Consider the following 15,681-nt stretch of genomic DNA (forward strand, 5'->3'; position numbering starts at 1 on the left):
TCGCTGCGCTGCAAAAATCTGCAGCGAGTGATCAACTCGGAATGACCCCCAATGTCTCTGCTCACTCTACTCGTAAGGTAGGTCCTTCATGGGCAGCACAATGTGGTGTTTCAGCTGAACAGATATGTAAGGCAGCCACATGTCTTCCATTAACACATTCATTAGACGTTATGCCTGTGATGTCTTTGCCTCTCAGGACGCTGCATTCGGGCAAAGGATTCTCCTGTCCAATCAGGAGCGTCACCTCCACTATATTTGCTTTGGGACATCCCAGTGTTATCCTGTGGATAACCTGTGGACCCTGCAGGAGAAATAAGCAGTTATGGTAGACTTGCCGTCTATAACTCTTTCTCCTAAGTCCACTGTATCCACAGGGATCCCACCCTGACGCACCTGATTTGAGGATCCTTACACTTACTAACCTCTTCCTTCTTGTACAGAAGGGTGTGTATATGTGTTCTTCTCGCCTGATTAGGGCTCTCTATGATGCTCCTGCCTTGAGCTGTGGAAAATAACTGAATTGTCTATGCCAGGAGGCGGGGGTATAGGAGACTGACCCGTTGCACTCTGGGAGGCCGAAAGCTTTTGATCGATTGGTGCCATTCCGCTGACGCTACCGCATTTACCACAGCATCCACAGGATAACATTGGGATGTCTACCATAACTACTTATTTTAGAATTGATGATGCCCTTTTTGTTTATTGTATGCAACTGCCATTTTTCTAAGGTATAACAATATTATATATAAAACATGTTTGTATTTATTATAGTTTTTACTTTAATATACAGCAGACTTTTGGATTTTGCTTTTGAATAAAGAAGCAATAAGAACTTCTCTTGTTACAAGTTTTTTTTTCTTCTTTAAAGCAATTACTTTTTATTGAGATTTTTCCAGAATTAAAAGAAACATACAATTTAAATTAAGTGACATGTAAGTGAAGTAGAACAGTATACACAAGTCACATTGTACTGTACATGTACAGAATACAGTATTTGGATATAAGCTGTCCAGGACTATAAAACAATATGGACGCGCTTCACTGCAAGTGATGACCTGCATTGTGAGTTATATACACTGTATTTATATTTTTATACATATGTGTCCTCATACATCTAGCCTCAATGCCCCATGCAGCGACTGTGTCTATACGGGGCATTGTGGAACTTGATATGGAAAATGAACATGGCCGCTACATTGTAGCACTTCATATACAGATTCAGAGACTCAGTCGCACACAGATATGCAAGTGTTGCATATCAAATTAATCAGCACAGTCTCCTGGTGCATCACAGTCATGTCATGTTGCGTCTAAGATGCATTTTCGGGGGGAAAAGATGTGGAAAAAACCTGATGCTAGCAGTGTCACTGGACAGCAAGTGGCAGGTTGGTGGGACAGCAGCAACAATGTATGATGACACATATGTTTATAGATATATAAACACTTGAGGGGAATTCAAATGTTATCACCCCCCCGACTAAAGTAATAGGCGCGAGAGTGAAAACACCCGTTTGGGTGAGCTGAAATTAACTTGTCTCGCCCCGTTCGTAGCAACATTATAATATAAATGAAAAGCTAACACTGCTCCTCACCTCTATGGGGGCAATTCAAGTGTTTTGCGTGCCATGGCCACTAGATGGCGTTGAGCAGTTGTTGATTGTCACACCTTTCCGTAGTTATGTTTTGGGGCTTTTATGGTAAATGAAACTTAGAAATAAAAAAAATATTACCATAAACCCGTCTGTTTTTGTTTTGAGACTCCGTAACATTAACTTAAAAACGTTTTAATTATCTTTTTAGATAATGAAGCCATCTCCAGTAAGATTTGATGGGAAAACACTTGGCTTTCCTGCACATTCAGGTAATAATTGTCATTTCATTTAACTGTGTATTTTACTATGTGACATTGCTGACCAGCCAAATACAGCCCATTATTATTATTTATATGACCCCAATGTGTTATGCAGCTTTGTACATCGAAGGAATCATAATACAAATTAATTGTATTGAAGTGAAACAAAAAGATGACCCTACAGTATATTTATTCTCATATATATGTTATACTAGTGGAACTCACTCTTATAATAACCGTACAGTCATTGCAATGTGTCTTTGTGTACAAAATGTACTTCAACAATAAAACTCAGACCTCTGAACAGCAATGAGCTAGTAACTTTTATGACTGTCCATTTTTTTGTACAGTTTCTATTGTTTCCTTTTGTAGGCACTCTCCAACAGAACCATCTGCTAATGCAGGATCTTTTATTAAACCGTTACCTTTGACAGTTTCTTGGGAACAATAAACACATTCTGTGTGATGTTAAGAAGTCCGAGATCGGCAGATGTGCGGGAGCTGGCCTTATAAGTGATTACCCCTTTAAAAAAACGTCCGAGATAGGCAGTCATTCCGCACCTCCGGTGATCTCAGACTGCATTACATTCCGTCGATACTGTTATACCGGAGCTGCCATATTGTTCTCTAGTATAGTCTTCACAATAGTGGTTAGCTTACTCTCCAAAGCTTGAATTAACTTTTGTAAGTTCTCTCACATGTTTTGAATGATCCAGCTACTCAGTCCGTTTATTAACAACTTGTGTGTGTTTACATTGGAGGTCCTGTATTTGGCATCATATGGTAGCTCTTTCTCCGTTCTTTTTCAAGAACTGCCATCTCACCACACAGTTACGTTTTGAAACTTTCTAATTTCACATAAACACTAATTTAGACATTTCTCTTACGTCCTAGAGGATGCTGGGGACTCCGTAAGGACCATGGGGATAGACGGAGACATGGGCACTTTAAGAAAGACTTTAGGTATGGGTGTGCACTGGCTCCTCCCTCTATGCCCCTCCTCCAGACCTCAGTTTACTACTGTGCCCAGAGGAGACTGGGTGCATTACAGGGAGCTCTCCTGAGTTTCCTGTCAGAAAGTATTTTGTTAGGTTTTTTATTTTCAGGGAGCCTGCTGGCAACAGACTCCCTGCATCGAGGTCAAAAGAATGGGGTGGTATCTGTCTATGTACAGGGCGCAAAGATTATTAATTAAATGGAATACATCCCTTTTGTTACTGAGGAAACGACATGTCCTTCGTATTGGCAACTCAGGGGTTTCTCTGATTTGTTCTTCCTCCTCTCATAGAACCATATGGTGTCCCCGATGTTCATAAAAAACAAGATCAAAGGAAAGATGTGTAGGACAATTTTGCACCAATTTGATTATTTCCACAACTCAAGAAAATAAAAGGGCGTACCCCACTCACACAGAGACAAGTGAGTGGAAACCCATAAAGGTATCTTTCAATTAAATAAATCTCTTCAAAGTATTGGAGCCTAGATCTCGAAAGCGTACCCAAAACTCACAATGGTGAAATGATGATAAATCACATAAAGGTATCTTTTAAGAACTTTGAATCTGTCAGATGCGTACCCCAACTTACACAATTTGTAGTTGGAACATATACATAAAGGTATCTTTTGGATTTTCTATCATCAAAAGAATGCGTACCACAACTCACTGAATATGTAGATATTAGACTCCTATCATGGTATCTTTATCCACGGTCACAGGAAGTTTATTCAACACCGGATACACGATAAAAAAACAGGAAAAGATTCCTCTTTGTTTGATTAAAACAGAGGATTTATTTTCCAAGTACATCCAAAAAACAGAACATTTTTTCTTCATAAAAATATGATGAGCAGCAGAATAAAAATAACAGGATAAAAATGGATCCAATTCTGATCGTCCAAAACTACTCACAGTACCATTTGTTCAACGCGTTTCGGTCTTTAGCAGGACCTTTATCTGCATCGAGGGACTGAGGGGAGAGAAGCAGACCTACTTCTGTGAGTTTCAAGGCTCTGCTTCTTAGGCTACTGGACACCATTAGCTCCAGAGAGATCGGTACGCAGGTCTCACCCTCGCCGTCCGTCCCAGAGCCGCGCCGCTGTCCCCCTCACAGAGCCGGAAGATAGAAACCAGGTGAGCATGAGAAGAAAAGAAGACTTCAAAGGCGGCAGAAGTCTTCATGATCTTCACTGAGGTAACGCACAGCGGTGAAGCTGTGCGCCATTGCTCCCATACACCTCACACACGGCAGTCACTGTAAGGGTGCAGGGGGGGGGGGGGGCGCCCTGGGCAGCATATAAACCTCTTTCTTGCAAAAATAGACATATATACAGTTGGGCACTGTGTATATATATATATATATATATATATATATATATGAGCCCCCGCCAGTTTCAGTATATTTGAGCGGGACAGAACCCCGCCGCCGAGGGGGCGGAGCTTCTCCCTCGGCACTCACCAGTGCCATTTTCTCCACAGCACAGCGCTGAGAGGAAGCTCCCCGGACTCTCCCCTGCTTAACCACGGTGAAAGAGGGTTTTGAAGAAGGGGGGGCACATAATTTGGCGCATTTATACATGTACAAACAACTCTACTGGGGAAACATATATTTATATAGTGTTTTTTCCTGGGTCATATGGCGCTGGGTGTGTGCTGGCATACTCTCTCTCTGTCTCTCCAAAGGGCCTTGTGGGGGAACTGTCTTCAGATAAGAGGATTCCCTGAGTATGTGGTGCGTCGGTACGCGTGTGTCGACATGTCTGAGGTAGAAGGCTTTCAGGGGGAGGAGGAGGAGAGAATGAGTGTGGTGTCTCCGTCGACAACACCTTACTGGATGGATATGTGGAAGGTTTTAAGTGCTAATGTAAATTTATTGCACAAAAGATTAGACAAAGCTGAAGCTAGGGAACAGCCAGGGAGTCAACCCATGTCTGTCCCTATGTCGCAGGGACTTTCGGGGTCTCAAAAGCGCCCACTATCCAAAATTGTAGACACAGATACCGACACGGACTCTGACTCCAGTATCGACTACGGTGATGCAAAATTGCAGCCAAAAGTGGCTAAATGTATTCGATATATGATCATTGCAATAAAAGATGTTTTGCATATCACAGAGGAACCCCCTGTCCCTGACACGAGGGTACACATGTATAAGGGGAAGAAACCTGAGGTAACCTTTCCTCCCTCACATGAGTTGAATGAATTATGTGAAAAAGCTTGGGAATCTACAGACAAAAACCTGCAGATTCCCAAAAGGATTCTTATGGCGTATCCTTTCCCGCCAACGGACAGGATACGGTGGGAATCCTCCCCTAAGGTGGATAAGGCATTAACACGCTTATCCAAAAAGGTAGCGTTGCCATCCCAAGATACGGCTACCCTCAGGGACCCTGCTGACCGCAAGCAGGAGGTCATCTTGAAGTCCATTTACACACATTCTGGTACCTTACTCAGACCGGCGATTGCGTCGGCCTGGGTTTGTAGCGCGGTAGCAGCATGGACAGATACATTATCAGCGGATATTGAGACCCTAGATAAGGATACCATTTTATTGACCCTGGGACATATAAAAGATGCGGTCTTATATATGAGAGATGCTCAAAGAGACATTAGTCTACTGGGTTCTAGAATCAACGCGATGTCCATTTCTGCTAGACGTGTCCTATGGACCCGGCAATGGACAGGTGATGCCAACTCAAAGAGGCATATGGAGGTTTTACCTTACAAGGGTGAGGAATTGTTTGGGGAAGGTCTCTCGGACCTGGTCTCCACAGCTACAGCTTGTAAATCAAATTTTCTACCTTATATTCCCTCACAGCCTAAGAAAGCACCACATTATCAAATGCAGTCCTTTCGATCACAAAGAAACACGAGGTGCGTCCTTTCTTGCCAGAGGTAAGGGCAGAGGAAAAAAGCTGCATAACACAGCTAGTTCCCAGGAACAGAAGTCCTCCCCGGCCTCTACAAAATCCACCGCATGACGCTGGGGCTCCGCTACAGGAGTCCGCCCCAGTGGGGGCGTGTCTTCGACTTTTCAGCCACATCTGGGTTCACTCACAGGTGGATCCCTGGGCAATAGAAATTGTATTCCAGGGTTACAAGCTGGAATTCGAAGAGGTGCCTCCTCGCCGGTTTTTCAAATCGGCCCTACCAGCTTCTCCCCCGGAAAGGGAGATAGTGTTAAATGCAATTCACAAATTGTATCTTCAACAGGTGGTGGTCAAGGTTCCCCTGCTTCAACAAGGGAGGGGATATTACTCAACCCTATTTGTGGTCCCGAAACCGGACGGTTTGGTCAGACCCATTTTAAATTTAAAATCCCTGAACATATACTTGAAGAGGTTCAAGTTCAAGATGTAATCGCTCAGAGCGGTCATCGCCAGCCTGGAAGGGGGGGGGGGGGGGTTTATGGTATCTCTGGACATAAAAGATGCATACCTTCATGTTCCCATTTGTCCACCTCATCAGGCATACCTGAGATTTGCGGTACAGGATTGTCATTACCAATTTCAGACGTTACCGTTTGGGCTTTCCACGGCCCCGAGAATTTTCACCAAGGTAATGGCGGAAATGATGGTGCTCCTGCGCAAGCAAGGTGTCACAATTATCCCGTACTTGGACGATCTCCTCATAAAAGCGAGATCAAGAGAGCAGTTACTGAACAGTGTGTCACTTTCACTGAAGGTGTTACAGCAACACGGCTGGATTCTCAATATCCCGAAGTCGCAGTTGGTTCCTACGACTCGTCTGACTTTCTTGGGCTTGATTCTGGATACAGACCAGAAAAAGGTTTATCTTCCGATAGAAAAAGCTCAGGAACTCATGACTCTAGTCAGGAACTTATTGAAGCCAAAACAGGTGTCAGTGCACCACTGCATTCGAGTCCTGGGAAAGATGGTGGCATCATATGAAGCCATTCCCTTCGCAGGTTCCATGCGAGGACTTTCCAATGGGACCTATTGGACAAGTGGTCCGGGTCACATCTAGAAATGCATCGGTTGATCACCCTGTTCCCCAGAGCCAGGGTATCTCTCCTGTGGTTGCTGCAGAGTGCTCACCTTCTAGAGGGACGCAGGTTCGGCATTCAGGACTGGATCCTGGTGACCACGGACGCGAGCCTCCGAGGTTGGGGAGCAGTCACGCAGGGAAGAAACTTCCAAGGTCTGTGGTCAAGTCAAGAGACTTGTCTTCACATCAACATCCTGGAACTGAGGGCCATATACAACGCCCTACGTCAAGCGGAGACCTTACTGCGCGACCGACCAGTTCTGATCCAGTCAGACAACATCACCGCAGTGGCTCATGTAAACCGCCAGGGCGGTACAAGGAGCAGAGTGGCAATGGCGGAAGCCGCCAGGATTCTTCGCTGGGCGGAAAATCATGTAAGCGCACTGTCAGCAGTGTTCATTCCGGGAGTGGACAACTGGGATGCAGACTTCCTCAGCAGACACGACCTGCATCCAGGAGAGTGGGGACTTCATCAGGAAGTCTTCGCACAGATTGCAAGTCAGTGGGGATTGCCCCAGATAGACATGATGGCATCCCGCTTCAACAAAAAGCTGCAGCGGTATTACGCCAGATCAAAAGACCCTCAGGCGGTAGCTGTAGACGCCCTGGTGACACCGTGGGTGTTCCAGTCGGTCTATGTGTTTCCTCCTCTTCCTCTCATACCCAAGGTGGTTAGAATAATAAGAAAAAGAGGAGTGAGAACAATTCTTATTGTTCCAGATTGGCCACGAAGGACCTGGTATCCGGATCTGCTGGAAATGCTCACAGAAGATCCGTGGCCTCTTCCTCTACGACAGTACCTGTTGCAACATGGGCCCTGTCTGTTCCAAGACTTACCGTGGCTGCGTTTGACGGCATGGCGGTTGAACGCAGGATCCTAGCGGAAAAAGGCATTCCGGATGAGGTCATTCCTACGCTGATAAAGGCTAGGAAGGACGTGACAGCTAAACATTATCACCGTATATGGCGAAAATATGTTTCTTGGTGTGAGGCCAGGAATGCTCCTACGGAAGAATTCCATCTGGGCCGTTTCCTTCACTTCCTACAGACTGGAGTGAATTTGGGCCTAAAATTAGGCTCCATTAAGGTTCAGATTTCAGCCTTATCCATTTTCTTTCAAAAAGAATTGGCTTCTCTTCAAGAAGTACAGACTTTTGTGAAGGGAGTGCTGCATATTCAGCCTCCTTTTATACCTCCGGTGGCGCCTTGGGACCTTTAACGTGGTGTTGAGTTTCCTTAAGTCGCACTGGTTTGAACCACTTTAAACGGTGGAGTTAAAATATCTCACTTGGAAGGTGGTCATGTTATTGGCCTTGGCTTCGGCTAGGCGAGTGTCAGAGTTGGCGGCTTTGTCTCATAAAAGCCCCTATCTGGTTTTCCATATGGATAGAGCGGAATTGCGGACCCGTCCTCGATTCTTGCCTAAGGTGGTGTCATCTTTTCATATGAACCAACCTATTGTGGTGCCTGTGGCTACGCAAGACTTGGAGGATTCAGAGTCCCTTGATGTAGTCAGGGCTTTGAAAATTTATGTGGCCAGAACGGCTAGAGTCAGAAAAACAGAAGCACTGTTTGTCCTATATGCAGCCAACAAGGATGGTGCCCCTGCTTCAAAGCAGACTATTGCTCGCTGGCTCTGTAACACGATTCAGCAGGCGCATTCTACGGCTGGATTGCTGTTACCAAAATCGGTCAAGGCCCATTCCACTAGGAAGGTGGGCTCGTCTTGGGCGGCTGCCCGAGGGGTCTCGGCACTACAACTATGCCGAGCTGCTACTTGGTCGGGTTCAAACACCTTTGCAAAGTTCTATAAGTTTGATACCCTGGCTGAGGAGGACCTCCTGTTTGCTCAATCGGTGCTGCAGAGTCATCCGCACTCTCCCTCCCTTTGGTATAATGCCCATGGTCCTTACGGAGTCCCCAGCATCCTCTAGGACGTAAGAGAAAATAAGATTTTAAACCTACCTGTAAATCTTTTTCTCGTCCGTAGAGGATGCTGGGCGCCCGTCCCAAGTGCGGACTACTTCTGCAAGACTTGTATATAGTTTCTCTAACGTCCTAGTGGATGCTGGGGACTCTGAAAGGACCATGGGGAATAGCGGCTCCGCAGGAGACTGGGCACAAAGTAAAAGCTTTAGGACTAGCTGGTGTGCACTGGCTCCTCCCCCTATGACCCTCCTCCAAGCCTCAGTTAGATTTTGTGCCCGAACGAGAAGGGTGCAATCTAGGTGGCTCTCCTGAGCTGCTTAGAGTAAAAGTTTAAATAGGTTTTTTATTTTCAGTGAGACCTGCTGGCAACAGGCTCACTGCATCGAGGGACTTAGGGGAGAGAAACGAACTCACCTGCGTGCAGAGTGGATTGGGTTTCTTAGGCTACTGGACATTAGCTCCAGAGGGACGATCACAGGCCCAGCCATGGATGGGTCCCGGAGCCGCGCCGCCGGCCCCCTTACAGATGCTGAAGCAAGAAAAGGTCCATAAATCGGCGGCAGAAGACTTTCCTGTCTTCATAAGGTAGCGCACAGCACTGCAGCTGTGCGCCATTGCTCTCAGCACACTTCACACTCCGGTCACTGAGGGTGCAGGACGCTGGGGGGGGGGCGTCCTGGGAAGCAATGAATTTACCTTAGTTGGCGAAAAATACATCACATATAGCTCCTGGGCTATATGGATGTATTTAACCCCTGCCAGTTTTCCAGAAAAAAGCGGGAGAAGAGCCCGCCGTGAAGGGGGCGGGGCCTATCTCCTCAGCACACAGCGCCATTTTTCCCACACAGCTCCGCTGGTAGGAAGGCTCCCAGAATCTCCCCTGCATCCTGCAACTACAGAAACAGGGTAAAAAAGAGAGGGGGGCACTTATTTGGCAAAATAACATATATAAGCAGCTATAAGGGATAGACACTTATTGTAAGGTTGTCCCTATACATATATAGCGCTCTGGTGTGTGCTGGCAAACTCTCCCTCTGTCTCCCCAAAGGGCTAAGTGGGTCCTGTCCTCTATCAGAGCATTCCCTGTGTGTGTGCTGGGTGTCGGTACGTGTGTGTCGACATGTATGAGGAGGAAAATGATGTGGAGGCGGAGCAATTGCCTATAATGGTGATGTCACCCCCTAGGGAGTCGACACCTGAATGGATGGCCGTAATTAAGGAATTACGTGACAGTGTCGGCACGTTACAGAAAACTGTTGACGACATGAGACAGCCGGCAGCTCAGTTAGTGCCTGTCCAGGCGTCTCAAACACCGTCAGGGGCTATTAAACGCCCATTACCTCAGTGGGTCGACACGGACCCAGACACAGACACTGACTCCAGTGTCGACGGTGAAGAAACAAACGTATTTTCCAGTAGGGCCACACGTTACATGATCACGGCAATGAAGGAGGTTTTGCACATCTCTGATACTGCAAGTACCACAAAAAGGGGTATTATGTGGGGTATGAAAAAACTACCCGTAGTTTTTCCTGAATCAGATGAATTGAATGAAGTGTGTGATGAAGCGTGGGTTACCCCCGACAGAAAACTGCTAATTTCTAAAAAATTATTGGCACTATATCCCTTCCCACCAGAGGTTAGGGCTCGTTGGGAAACACCCCCTAGGGTGGATAAGGCGCTCACACGCTTATCAAAACAAGTGGCGTTACCGTCTCCAGAAACGGCCGCCCTTAAGGAGCCAGCAGATAGGAGGCTGGAAAATATCCTTAAAAGTATATACACACATACTGGTGTTATACTGCGACCAGCAATCGCCTCAGCCTGGATGTGCAGTGCTGGGGTGGCTTGGTCGGATTCCCTGACTGAAAATATTGATACCCTGGACAGGGACAATATATTATTGACTATAGAGCATTTAAAGGATGCATTCCTATATATGCGAGATGCACAGAGAGACATTTGCACTCTGGCATCAAGAGTAAGTGCGATGTCCATTTCTGCCAGAAGAGGATTATGGACGCGACAGTGGTCAGGGGATGCGGATTCCAAACGGCATATGGAAGTATTGCCGTATAAAGGGGAGGAGTTATTTGGGGGCGGTCTATCGGACCTGGTGGCCACGGCAACGGCTGGGAAATCCACCTTTTTACCCCAAGTCACCTCGCAGCAGAAAAAGATACCGCCTTTTCAGGCTCAGTCCTTTCGTCCCCATAAGGGCAAGCGGGCAAAAGGCCACTCATATCTGCCCCGGGGCAGAGGAAGGGGAAAAAGACTACAACAGACAGCTTCTTCCCACGACCAGAAGCCCTCCCCCGCTTCTGCCAAGTCCTCAGCATGACGCTGGGGCCTTACAAGCGGACTCAGGCACGGTGGGGGCCCGTCTCAAGAATTTCAGCGCGCAGTGGGCTCACTCGCAAGTGGACCCCTGGATCCTGCAGGTAGTATCTCAGGGGTACAAATTGGAATTCGAGACGTCTCCCCCTCGCCGGTTCTTGAAGTCTGCTTTACCAACGTCTACCCCCGACAGGGAGGCGGTATTGGAAGCCATTCACAAGCTGTATTCCCAGCAAGTGATAATCAAGGTACCCCTCCTACAACAGGGAAAGGGGTATTACTCCACGCTGTTTGTGGTACCGAAGCCGGACGGCTCGGTGAGACCCATTTTAAATCTGAAAACCTTGAACACTTACATAAAAAGGTTCAAGTTCAAGATGGAGTCACTCAGAGCTGTGATAGCGAACCTGGAAGAAGGGGACTACATGGTGTCTCTGGACATCAAGGATGCTTACCTCCATGTCCCAATTTGCCCTTCTCACCAAGGGTACCTCAGGTTTGTGGTACAGAACTGTCACTATCAGTTTCAGACGCTGCCGTTTGGATTGTCCACGGCACCCCGGGTCTTTACCAAGGTAATGGCCGAAATGATGATTCTTCTTCGAAGAAATGGCGTCTTAATTATCCCTTACTTGGACGATCTCCTGATAAGGGCACGGTCCAGAGAACAGTTAGAGGTCGGAGTAGCACTATCGCAAATAGTACTACGACAGCACGGATGGATTCTAAATATTCCAAAATCGCAGCTGATTCCGACGACACGTCTGCTGTTCCTAGGGATGATTCTGGACACAGTACAGAAAAAGGTGTTTCTCCCGGAAGAGAAAGCCAGGGAGTTATCCGACCTAGTCAGGAAACTCCTAAGACCAGGCCAGGTGTCAGTGCATCAGTGCACAAGGGTCCTGGGAAAGATGGTGGCTTCTTACGAAGCGATTCCATTCGGAAGATTCCACGCAAGAACTTTTCAGTTGGATCTGCTAGACAAATGGTCCGGATCGCATCTTCAAATGCATCAGCGGATAACCCTGTCTCCAAGGACAAGGGTGTCTCTCCTGTGGTGGTTACAGAGTGCTCATCTCCTAGAGGGCCGCAGATTCGGCATTCAGGATTGGGTCCTGGTGACCACGGATGCCAGCCTGAGAGGCTGGGGAGCAGTCACACAGGGAAAAAATTTCCAGGGCTTGTGGTCAAGCATGGAAACGTCACTTCACATAAATATCCTGGAACTAAGGGCCATTTACAATGCCCCAAGTCAGGCAAGGCCTCTGCTTCAGGGTCAGCCAGTATTGATCCAGTCGGACAACATCACGGCAGTCGCCCACGTAAACAGACAGGGCGGCACAAGAAGCAGGAGGGCAATGACGGAAGTGGCAAGGATTCTTCGCTGGGCGGAAAATCATGTGATAGCACTGTCAGCAGTGTTCATTCCGGGAGTGGACAACTGGGAAGCAGACTTCCTCAGCAGACACGATCTTCACCCGGGGGAGTGGGGACTTCACCCGGAAGTCTTCCACATGATTGTAAACCGTTGGGAAAAACCAAAGGTGGACATGATGGCGTCTCGCCTCAACAAAAAACTGGACAGATATTGTTCCAGGTCAAGGGACCCTCAGGCAATAGCTGTGGACGCTCTGGTAACACCGTGGGTGTACCGGTCAGTGTATGTGTTCCCTCCTCTTCCTCTCATACCAAAAGTACTGAGAATCATAAGAAGGAGAGGAGTAAAGACTATACTCGTGGCTCCGGATTGGCCAAGAAGGACTTGGTACCCGGAAATTCAAGAGATGCTCACGGAAGACCCGTGGCCTCTACCTCTAAGACAGGACCTGCTCCAGCAGGGACCATGTCTGTTCCAAGACTTACCGCGGCTGCGTTTGACGGCATGGCGGTTGAACGCCGGATCCTGAAGGAAAAAGGCATTCCGGATGAAGTCATCCCTACCCTGATCAAAGCCAGGAAGGATGTAACCGTACAACATTATCATCGTATTTGGCGTAAATATGTTGCGTGGTGCGAGGCCAGGAAGGCCCCTACGGAGGAATTTCAACTGGGTCGATTCCTGCATTTCCTGCAAACAGGACTGTCTATGGGCCTCAAATTAGGGTCCATTAAGGTTCAAATTTCGGCCCTGTCGATATTCTTCCAAAAAGAACTAGCTTCTGTACCTGAAGTTCAGACGTTTGTCAAGGGAGTACTGCATATACAGCCTCCTTTTGTGCCTCCAGTGGCACCTTGGGATCTCAATGTAGTGTTGGGATTCCTAAAATCACATTGGTTTGAACCACTCACCACTGTGGACTTGAAGTATCTCACTTGGAAAGTGGTAATGCTGTTAGCCCTGGCTTCAGCCAGGCGTGTATCAGAATTGGCGGCTTTATCCTATAAAAGCCCTTACCTAATTTTTCATACGGACAGGGCAGAATTGAGGACTCGTCCTCAATTTCTCCCTAAGGTGGTTTCAGCATTTCACTTAAACCAACCTATCGTGGTGCCTGCGGCTACTAGGGACTTGGAGGATTCCAAGTTGCTGGACGTAGTCAGGGCCCTGAAAATATATGTTTCCTGGACGGCTGGAGTCAGAAAATCTGACTCGCTGTTTATCCTGTATGCACCCAACAAGCTGGGTGCTCCTGCTTGTAAGCAGACGATTGCTCGTTGGATTTGTAGTACAATTCAGCTTGCACATTCTGTGGCAGGCCTGCCACAGCCAAAATCTATAAAAGCCCATTCCACACGGAAAGTGGGCTCATCTTGGGCGGCTGCCCGAGGGGTCTCGGCTTTACAACTTTGCCGAGCAGCTACTTGGTCAGGGGCAAACACGTTTGCTAAATTCTACAAATTTGATACCCTGGCTGAGGAGGACCTGGAGTTCTCTCATTCGGTGCTGCAGAGTCATCCGCACTCTCCCGCCCGTTTGGGAGCTTTGGTATAATCCCCATGGTCCTTTCGGAGTCCCCAGCATCCACTAGGACGTTAGAGAAAATAAGAATTTACTTACCGATAATTCTATTTCTCATAGTCCGTAGTGGATGCTGGGCGCCCATCCCAAGTGCGGAATGTCTGCATTACTTGTACATAGTTATTGTTACAAAAATCGGGTTATTGTTGTTGTGAGCCATCTTTTCAGAGGCTCCTTCTGTTATCATGCTGTTAACTGGGTTCAGATCACAAGTTGTACGGTGTGATTGGTGTGGCTGGTAATTAGTCTTACCCGGGATTCAAAATCCTTCCTTATTGTGTACGCTCGTCCGGGCACAGTATCCTAACTGAGGCTTGGAGGAGGGTCATAGGGGGAGGAGCCAGTGCACACCAGCTAGTCCTAAAGCTTTTACTTTGTGCCCAGTCTCCTGCGGAGCCGCTATTCCCCATGGTCCTTTCGGAGTCCCCAGCATCCACTACGGACTATGAGAAATAGAATTATCGGTAAGTAAATTCTTATTTTTGCTTACATAAGGGTTATGTTATAGTTTTCATCGGTCTTGGACTGATGCTATGTTGTTTTCATACTGTTAACTGGTTAGTATATCACAAGTTATACGGTGTGATTAGTGTGGCTGGTATGAATCTTGCCCTTGGTTTAACAAAATCCTTTCCTTGTACTGTCCGTCTCCTCTGGGCACAGTTTCTCTAGCTGAGGTCTGGAGGAGGGGCATAGAGGGAGGAGCCAGTGCACACCCATACTTAAAGTCTTTCTTAAAGTGCCCATGTCTCCTGCGGAGCCCGTCTATCCCCATGGTCCTTACGGAGTCCCCAGCATCCTCTACGGACTACGAGAAAAATATTTACCGGTAAGGTTTAAAATCTTATTTTTTTTTCTATTCAATGTTTTTGGAGTTTTGTAGTTATGCATACAAAAAAGTAAAAATTTTTTTTTTTTTTACATTTAGACATAACAAAACAAACTATTAACATAATCTAAAAGAACATTGTTTGTGTGTATAGACTCTATTTGAAATACATCAGACGGAGGAGCAAGGTGGTAGGTCAGATCAGGTAATATAGCACATAAGAGCACATATATATAGCACATAACGATATTCCCTGCCATTAACACTGTATCATATATAAAGACAAATTGTACAAATTAACCAACACCGAAAAAAGGATACAAATATACAGATTGATCGAGCAATTGAGTAATCATGTGAGTGGCCAGCCGCAGGCCATCAGCTATTTCCAGACAAAAATAGATAAACTATTATAATAAACAATATACACCACATTCCCCAAACAAAAGACAGTAGAAGATGCGCGGGTTCAACGATTAGTCACGCCGGCATGTTGAGTAAGGAGACTCAAGCCATCTACCCCAGGTATCATAATATTTATTTAGCGCTTTCCTGGCCAGGTATACAAACTTCTCATGTGCTGCCGTGTCGTTGACAAGCGTCATCCAAGACTGTAACACTGGGACTTCACTGGCAAGCCACAGTCTAGCAATACACACTTTAGCCAACCCACACATATTAGTAATATAATGTCTGCTAGAGGCGTCCAGAGTCTCCTCCTCCACAGCCGACAGGACACATACCACAGGGGTAAAAATCGGATGATGGAA

At 46.7% G+C, this 15,681-nt stretch overlaps 1 protein-coding gene and 1 long non-coding RNA gene across 5 annotated transcripts in view; one reads left to right on the forward strand and one right to left on the reverse strand.

Moving 5' to 3' along the window:
• ULK4 (unc-51 like kinase 4) overlaps positions 1 to 15,681 on the forward strand; it is a 1,561,547-nt gene that overhangs the window by 168,231 nt on the left and 1,377,635 nt on the right. For all 4 annotated transcript variants that reach the window (XM_063922404.1, XM_063922401.1, XM_063922403.1 and 1 more), the window contains one exon: positions 1,801 to 1,861. In XM_063922404.1, the coding sequence (XP_063778474.1) occupies positions 1,801 to 1,861 (61 nt within the window). The remainder of the gene's footprint in view (positions 1 to 1,800; positions 1,862 to 15,681) is intronic.
• Positions 1 to 15,681, reverse strand: part of LOC134927644 (uncharacterized) — a 61,187-nt gene that overhangs the window by 18,914 nt on the left and 26,592 nt on the right. The gene's annotated exons all lie outside the window — the stretch shown is intronic.

The sequence above is a fragment of the Pseudophryne corroboree genome, chromosome 5 (genome assembly GCF_028390025.1).
Source record: "Pseudophryne corroboree isolate aPseCor3 chromosome 5, aPseCor3.hap2, whole genome shotgun sequence".
Taxonomy (NCBI): Eukaryota; Metazoa; Chordata; class Amphibia; order Anura; family Myobatrachidae; genus Pseudophryne; species Pseudophryne corroboree.